The 9,462-nt window shown below is 28.2% G+C and overlaps 1 protein-coding gene across 1 annotated transcript in view; it reads left to right on the top strand.

The window, feature by feature from the left end:
- The first annotated feature begins 3,052 nt into the window (after positions 1–3,052).
- Positions 3,053–9,462, top strand: part of LOC100164135 (dynein heavy chain 5, axonemal) — a 36,174-nt gene continuing 29,764 nt past the window's right edge. Inside the window, exons 1-3 of the mRNA XM_029488580.1 lie at positions 3,053–3,441; positions 7,553–7,690; positions 7,823–7,924. Coding sequence (XP_029344440.1) covers positions 3,355–3,441; positions 7,553–7,690; positions 7,823–7,924 — 327 coding nt within the window. The 5' untranslated portion in view covers positions 3,053–3,354. The remainder of the gene's footprint in view (positions 3,442–7,552; positions 7,691–7,822; positions 7,925–9,462) is intronic.

Genomic DNA, 9,462 nt, shown 5'->3' with positions numbered 1-9,462 from the left:
AAATCACGGTATCGAATCCCCTTAATTCAAAATAATTAAAATTTATAATTAAATAAATAATTAAAAAAATGTAAATATAATATAATTATATATTATGATTATTATTGTTATGTGTATAAGTGTAGGTTATATGTTATTCATTTTTATTGGGTAGCTGCACGAATAACGGTTGATGTTTATAACGGCACATAAGACTTTGACGAAATGTCAAAAGAAATTAGACTTAGGTACCTACACCTATATAAAATATAAAAAGATTTCGTAAAAATGATAAATTATAAAAGATACCTGCCTAATTAATAATAATAATAATAATAATTTAATTGGCAATATTAGGTAGGTACATTTTGTTGAAAGTTTGAAACGTTGGAAATAAAAATTTTAAAAATTAACGTTGTTATTTATTTATTTGTATTTAAATCATAATAATTTAATGATTATTATGAATGATAAACGCCCAGTAGGCATAGAGTGATTCAGAAAATAGGTATAGGTCATGAGTGTATGCACGGGGTGATATGGGGAGGGGATGGATCCTCCCCCATGACCTTTTTTGTATATTTAATATTAGTGAGTGGGGCACTAACTTGCTATTTATCTTAGATATAATGAATATATATCAACTCCCTCCCCCCCCCAAGAAAATCCCTGTCTACGCCACTGGATTAATAGGTGCCTATATATTTTCATACACTCGTATTATTATATATTATGCCATATTATAAGGTAATAAGTAATAACCTCTCAAGTGGCTTTCCTGCAGTGAGAAAATTGTAGGTTTATTTTTATATTTTTTATAACATTAACACTTTGATTCGTTGCGCAAATGTCGTCATGGGAACTAGGTGATACGACGAAGTAAGAGTGATCGGTAAAACACCTTCGCAACAGCAGGGCGGGGTACAGGTAAAGGCGAACCACTATCTTCAGGTGTTTACACAATAGCACTACCGCGTATATTCAGCTGAATCTATTGTTACAGTAGCTTAAATCGTTAATCATTCCACCGATCTTACTGCGCGGATAATGGCTCTATATAAGTTTAAACTGTATGCGTATTGTGAACGAATAACAAATGTCGCAACATAATATTATAATATTATATTACCTACCTAAATGATAGTATAAATATACCTCGTTCGATTTCACGTCATCGATGTCGTCAACGGCGGCGCCTTTCAACCGTATTAAAAGGCGTCGGACAAAAGTCAAAAGGTTAAATTCCGACGCCCAGGTCAGTATACACGAACGCACGTATATTATATAGGGCATCTGATTTCGACCTCCGAGTGCAGTGAATTCACCAGAGAGTTTTTATCGAGTGATAATTGGATATAGTGTTCTGATGTACGGTGCAGAGACATTATGAAGGAATTGAGCATATTTGGCGTTTTCTATGATTTATTTTTTTAATAAAAATAACATTTTCTGATGTATAATACATTGTTATAAACATTTATTAATATATAGCCCAACAAAAACACTCTGCCATACTCCGTGTAAAAAAAACAGCTCTAAAAGTTGTGATATAATTTTAAAGGTAACTAAGTCTTTGAACAACAGATATAATTTATGTTAAAATAATCTGCTAAAAAATTGATAGTAAAATCAAGCTAAGTTAAATTTTTTAGAAGATAATTTTAACATAAATTATATCTATTGTTCAAAGACTTAGCTACCTATAAAATGATATCACAACTTTTAGAGCCTTTTTTTCTTTATACTTAGCGTTTTTTTACACGGAGTATGGTGGATAGTTTTTGTTGGGATATCATCAATTTTTATTTGATACCTTATTATTTCGGGAACATATTGGTTTTACAATGATGATTTTTTTTTTGTTTATTGGTTGCTAAAGGTGTCGGATATTGAATTTTCATGCGGGTCGCGGGGAATATTGTCTAATAAATTGTTGAAAATACGCTACAAAAATGTCTAGTTAAATTGGCTATAACTCTTGTTGATATTGTTCAAAATTATATGAAACTACATCATGTAATTCTACGTAAAATGTCCAATTAGATTAGGGTTTCTCAAGAAATTTATTTCGTAAATCGTGTTGGTTGCTGTAATATAATATAAATTGTCCGGCAGTTAAGTGTGTGTATTGCCTATGTGTGTATTGCCTATGTGTGTATTTTAAGAGGCGCTATTTTCTTTTATACTTAGCCGCAACCCTGCCAGGTCGTTGGATATGTTATTGGAGCCACGGATATGTGTATTAGCATAAAAGTAACAAAGACGATATATATAAATACCTAGGTACTATTATATTATAATACATAAAATAAATCAGTTTTTGCATATATATTATACCTTGTGTACGCGTACCTAGATAATGATTTTCGTTCGTAAAGTTTGACGTCTCAGTACACATTAATTCCTATACCTATACACATAATAAACGTGCAGCAAGTCCATATATTATATTCGGTTGTATATACATATAAACACACAGTCGTGTTTTCAACGACAAGCGAATTATTCACTGCCGCCGTCGTAAAACACCACACAGGTATAATGTTCCATGTGTACACACACGGAAATTCGCGTGCCAGTTCGGAAAATAAATTATGGGAATTTTTTTTGTTTTCATTTAAGTCACTATGCGTTTACGATATAAACAATACGAAAACTGTATATACATATTATAATAAAATATCGGTCTGTTATATTGTATATTATGTATACACATTAAAATATATTATATACTTATACGGCTATATATACACATAAAATCTTGGTCTGTTATTTAATATGTACACGTTATAATATTAAATACATATACACAGGTACTGGCATTGTATTTACATAATAATATATTAGTCTATACTGTTATATTATTTTATAATACTATGTACACACTGGCAAACTTATTTATAATATTATACCTATACAACTTACTGATGTGTGTACTATGCATTTTATATAAACCGCACACGTCATACTATTATATTATTATTATATAGGAACGAGAAATGCATTACGCCGGGGGTTCAGTTGTCCGACGGGCATCAAGCGCGCAATGATAGATAATGTGTATATTGTTTCTGTATATATATATATCGTATAATATGCATCATTTATCATTGATATCGTATTTATTATTTTTTTCGGTTTTTCGTCGCGATACGCGCTCTTGTCGTATATACACACACAATGTTTTATACTATTGTGTTTAGTAGATATTTATACTAACGCGTGACTCCGTGCCACTGTGCGTCCGAATACGATAGCGTCCACGCGCACAGACGTGTCCTCAGCTGTCTTGGTGTAGGCTGCAAAAATAATTGATAGTAGAACATTATTATAATATTATCACAATATTAGTGCGGTTAAAAATTATCGTTTGAAATGCTTTTGTCGAATCCCGATGACGACACCGAATCAAAAGACCAAGACATAGACTTCACGTCTTTGCCATTAAACGAAGCGTTGCAAGTAAGTCACTGCATAGATTGATGTGGATTTCAATATTGGGTAAATAGTGTTGAGTGCTAAACGAAACCTGGACAGTCGTGTGACGTGTATGTAAACAAATGTATGACTAGAGACAAATGAAAAACGGATTTTTTTAATTGTTCACTACAACAAACATTTGATTAAATTCACCGTTATATTTTTTTAAATACGCAATGCAGAATTGCGGTCTAATAGCTTCTCTGTTATGAAAAATATGCCCTATATATTGGCTACTATTAATATCATGGCTATATCAAATAGCATGACGTGTACATAAGCGAAATTTGGGGGGGGGGAGGGCTACGGTGTGCTTTGCAACCCAAATTTATTTTATGTTAATTTATATTTTAATAGTCATTATGCGAGTCAAGCTGGGCATTAACGAGTTAACGAAAAAATACGAGTAACATTTAACTTAACTTAAAACTTTATTATTTTAATATACTTAACTTAATTAACGAGTTAAAAAAAATCTTTAGCTTGCTCAGACTTAATGCGAGTATCTATAACCATAAGATAATATATAAAATAAAAATAGAGGGGCATAAGCACCCCCAGTTATTTTCATTAAAATTGTGCCCTTGGACGTGCGTAATATATTACGATAATATTGCAAAATGCAAACTACGGTAATGTTGTATTAATTTGAAAGACGATTTATTAAATATCACGCATGATTATATTATATACAGTGTAACAGAAAGAACTGACCAGAAAAAAAAAATGTATGCTACTTAAGTCTTAAACGAGTTAAACGTATGACAAAAATTGATAACATTATAGGATTAGTAAACAGTTTTAGAAATATACCCATGTTAGCAAATTTCCAAAAATAATATTTTTAAAAAAGGTATTGCGTTCCAAATTAATTTAATCAAAAAAATATTGATATTTAAAAAAATTCTAAAAAATAAACTACTTGATTCACAATGGTGGGCAAGTTAATGAAAATAATTAACTGTGGAAAGTTAAGTTAATTCAATTAAATTACCTTCAGTTAAGGTAAAAGTTAACAAAAAAATAAAATTTAACTAGTTAAGTTAAAAGTTAAGATGGAAAAAAAATTTTTTTTTAAGTCATAATATTCATAATTCATCAATTGCCCTAGTATTTTGATTTGTACGGACATTTACCAAGACGCTTAGCACTGTGCAAACATAAAACTTAAAATTATTATTATATTTCATTGTTAGCAGAAACTTATAAACTTTAAATTATACTAAACTTGTTAGAGTCTAGAGATGATATTAATTATTAGTAGTAGTATACATTTTACTGTAAGTCTTCTATCCTAGACTTATTATATTTGGTATCATAATAGTCTATTATTAAAATAAAATCAATGAATAATGATAATAGTATTGGCGATTGAAATTGATAAGATGTAACGGGGACGCTGTGTATCATTTATATGTTATTTTACATGTTCCCCGTTATAGATCCACCCCCCTCCGGCCTGATAATTGATAATCTTTCAATCGCCAATAATACCTACCAAAAATTGTTTTCATATTTATTTCGATAATGTTATTTTAATATTTTCTAATCTCATACGTTTGCTTGTATTTACGAGTATAATGAACATGGCAATATAAATTATGATTTATAAATATCTCGGACGACTTTGGAATTATTGTCGTTTTACCAGAAACCAGTATACGTCATTGATATAATGATTTTCATTTAAAGACTATGATATTTAGTTTTAAACCTGTTTTTAGGAATTGGAGAGTTAGATAAAACAAAAATCGGATTATTCAATACAGAGTGGATCATTAAATAATAGAATTCGTGAAAATAGCCAGTCCATACAATGGATAATATACTGATTATTACTCTTAACTGTAGTACCTATTGAATATAGATTATAATATAATTTGATTACTATGAATTGATGATATTATATTATTAGAAAAATAAATTACCAAAATCGAATGAATAAGTTTTGTCTCTTGGTTCCACACATTATAAAAAAAAATTTAATTAACTTAACTGTACAATAATGATAATTAACTTTAAAAAGTTAAGTCAAGACAATACAAAATTTAACTGAATAAGTTAATAAGTTAAAAACAAAAAAAACTAACTAGTTAAGTTAAAAAGTTAAAAATAAATTAACTTTTTGACTTAACTTTAACTTTTTAACAAGTTAATGCCCACCTTTGTTGATTTAGACAAATGTTTTAACCATCCAAATCGTTCTTATAGTCAAATATACAAATTGGCTATTCTGAATTTATTCAAAAAAATTTAAATCAAATTTTTAATTTTTAATTTTTAGTATTAAAAAATAAAAATAATTTTTTTTATTACACGTGTAATGCAAGTGGCTTTAAATTATATATAAAAAAAAAAAATTTAAAAATTGATTAGAACAAAAGTTATTCCAAAAGTCAGTTCTATCTGTTACACCTGTGTATATAAGTGAAACATTTTGAAAATTCAAACAAACTATTAGTTGCATAAAAATTTCAAAATATTGATGTCAATTTGAAGTCCATGTACCATGTGTGGGGAGGGGTTAGGGTTGTTCGAGCTGTACCAATTTCATGGATAATGTCATGAAAATAAATTCTAAAAAAATAAATTGTAAATAATTGTAGTTAATGTCTATTATATGTTTATTATTTGTATAAGTTGACTTGTTAGTGTTGTACACTTGTTCAAAAGTCTTGAGAGTTCATTTTGGAGAAAACTTAATTCTTATTTGCAAAGGTGGGCAAGTTAATGAAAATAATTAACTCAAGTTAAGTTAAGTTAAGAGGACACAAGATCGATAAGTTAAAAGTTAACAGTTAACAAATTATAAATTTAACTCGATAAGTTAAAAGTTAATGTAAAAAAAAATATTTAATTAATTCAGTTTAAAAAAAGTTAATCTATTTTTTTAAAATTAGTATGTAAATCACATAAAGAGTGAATGTGTTTTTTAGCTTCTAATTTATAAATTATAAAAAACAATTTTCTTGAACTTTTATCATAATGTACACTGTATACCCTTTTACTTTTACTATACTATTATTTACTAATTTAAACTACAATATACTCGTCTCAAATTAATAATTTAACAAATATATTTTTTTATATCATATAGCAATTGAATAATGTAAGTTATATATTATACACATAACAATTGTCAATTTATAATTTAAAATGATTCATTTTTTAGAAACATTTATAATTGAAACTCGCATAATATATAGTTTACAACTTAATAAAAAATATCAATAGGTATACACTAAATTATGTTATCAAGAAAAAGAACAGAAATGTTTGTCTTTTTGTATTAATTTTTTAAAATCAACTGAGAAAAGCAAAATTATTTCAACTGTAAATTAAACTAGTTAAGTTCATAAGTTGATTAGAAAATAAACTAACTAGTTAAGTTGAAAAGTTAAAAAAAAATTAACTTTTTAACTTAACTTTCTCTTTTTAACTAGTAAATGCCCACCTTTGCTTAGTTGGTGTAGTGCTGCTGACATATCTAAATTTTCAACTTTCAAGACTTAAATATTTTTCCACCGCTATTCGAACGCGTTTCTTTCATCGGTTTCAGGACATAAGCATTACAATTTACAATAATAATAGTAAACAGTTTTTATGAGAGGTAGGTTGAACTCAAAAAAATGGTCTCAAACCAAACTCGAACAGCATTTTTTAATCGTAGTCGAATCGAACATGACCGAACAATTCAATGTGATGTCGATCTCGAACAAACGTTATGTTCAACATCGACTGCAGCAGTGCACCCGTAGCAAATATTTTGTTTAATACCGAACTGAATTTAAACAAGCTTTTGATTTTAATTACGAGTCAAACTTTTTAGTTTTATGTCAAATCAAAATATATCAAGTATAAAACATATTATTTTGTTCGAAACGTATGACGTGTTCCAATTTATTTTATGATGGAGTTCGTACAATTATTATTAATTTCTTTGGAGTTTGAACTATTGTGGATTTCGGATTAGTTATTGAATTTCAAACTTTTTGAAACGTTTGGTTTGATTTTTCAAACTTCAAACATTTTGTGCTACCTCAAATTTCTACCGAATATAAAATTATCTTTTTCAATTATTATTTTTTTGTAGAGACGACGAGAAGAATGCGAGCGAAAAGCGAGAAGGGGGGAAATGGACCCCCGGCTGGAGTTCACGTTCCAATTACTTATCGACCACACAGGTCTGCCGAGAAATTCCGTCATGGACTATGTGTTCGAATCCAATATGGTATACATTCCTATTATACATATTATGTTGATAATATAATGGTTGTATATATTGTATTATACCTATAAAACGTTCTGCGCGAAACTGTCAACAAATAAATGATGCCTGACAACTTTTCTTTATATATTTTAGTTAGATCAGATCAACGAGTTATTTTTGCCACACGGCAGATCGAAACTCATGTGGTTCTATCAAGACGTCGAAGTCGAAGATACTGAATCATTTGAAATGACGGTAATGTAATACGCATAATAATTAAAACAATTAATTGGCACAAACCGTCGTTCGATATTTCTTAACTTATCATAGAATATTTATATTTAAGGAACAAAATGCACGTAAATACATGGTTTTAAAAATTAACAAAATAATATCTACACCTATCTATATAAGGTATACATTATAAATACTAAATTTATCAATTAATTAAATTATATTGAAATAGGCGTGTATAATATAGGACATAAATACATAATATTTGCGTTAACGCCCAAGTGCAGGTAAAAAACCAGTCGTGTATTGTGTATTTGTAGTGTATTCCCGTATTACGAATAGGTACTCTGTTTTTTTGTTGATGCATATACTCATAAGACATTGTCTAGGTACGTCTCTAAGAACTTGTATCCATTCATTTTATTTCACACGAGTTTTACAATTTATCATTTTCGTGGTTATTTGTTTGATAACAATCGGGGGTGGACTAGAATAACATTACAAAACAGGTAGGTAATATGTTTTTTGGTAGGCAGAAAGTGTTATGTTTCACATTAACTGCAAAAATAAAATATATGAAACACATAATTGACAGTTGTATTTATATCTATAATTATAATACAAATTGTATAACTATACATTACATAAGAATAACGAACATGTTTCAATCGAACAAACGAGAATGAGAATAAGTTAGAATGTAACATCGTGTATAATTTAGGTTACCTACTGAATAGCAGTGTGACCATACATAACAGAAAGATAAGAACATATTTTATTGATAATACTATAAAGAGGAATTAAAAGAATTAGATAGTTATAATAATTCAAAATTTACTACCGTCTATTGAATAATTCGAGAGAGGATTTCTATTCTGATCTCAAATGTAAATTAACAATAAAAAAAGGTGGGTAAGTGGATGTCGCTCTGCTGTACAGTAGATTACAAGTGGATCACTGTATAATGGATGGTATTAAATTTGAATTCAATGATATAATATCATTGTATAAGAAAAACGATTCTGAGCAGAGACGGTATGTCAGTCTAGGTATAAGACATAATATTATATAAAATGGTATTAAAAAAAAATTGACATATAATAGGTACCTACTTATAATAAATTCCAAATTAATCATATCACAATATCTATTAGGTACTTATAACGCGTTATACACCAACAACAAACCATGATACTATCATAATAGTATACTTTAGAAGTTTCAAGTATACCCACGAATAATATTATACAATCACAACAAAATAACTAAAATAGTTATTCTAGGTTTTCAATATGTAATTTCGTCCAAATTTGAACTTAAAATGACTATAAAAATAAACTGTGTAAATGTATTTTTTAGATTTTTTGGTAACAGAATAAATTACTTACGTGGAATCTTGTCCTAAATTTTCAATTCTTAGGTACAAAAGTTGAACATTTTATAAATTTTTAACTACAAAATAATTATTCAAATTAAAATTTGATAAATTTTGTCAAAATTCGATCTTTATAATGCTTATAAAAAAAAATTGTGCCTATGTATTTTTGTATATTTTCAAC

Source organism: Acyrthosiphon pisum, chromosome A1 (genome assembly GCF_005508785.2).
Source record: "Acyrthosiphon pisum isolate AL4f chromosome A1, pea_aphid_22Mar2018_4r6ur, whole genome shotgun sequence".
Lineage (NCBI taxonomy): Eukaryota > Metazoa > Arthropoda > Insecta > Hemiptera > Aphididae > Acyrthosiphon > Acyrthosiphon pisum.
This window is presented reverse-complemented; position numbering and strand designations above follow the sequence as displayed.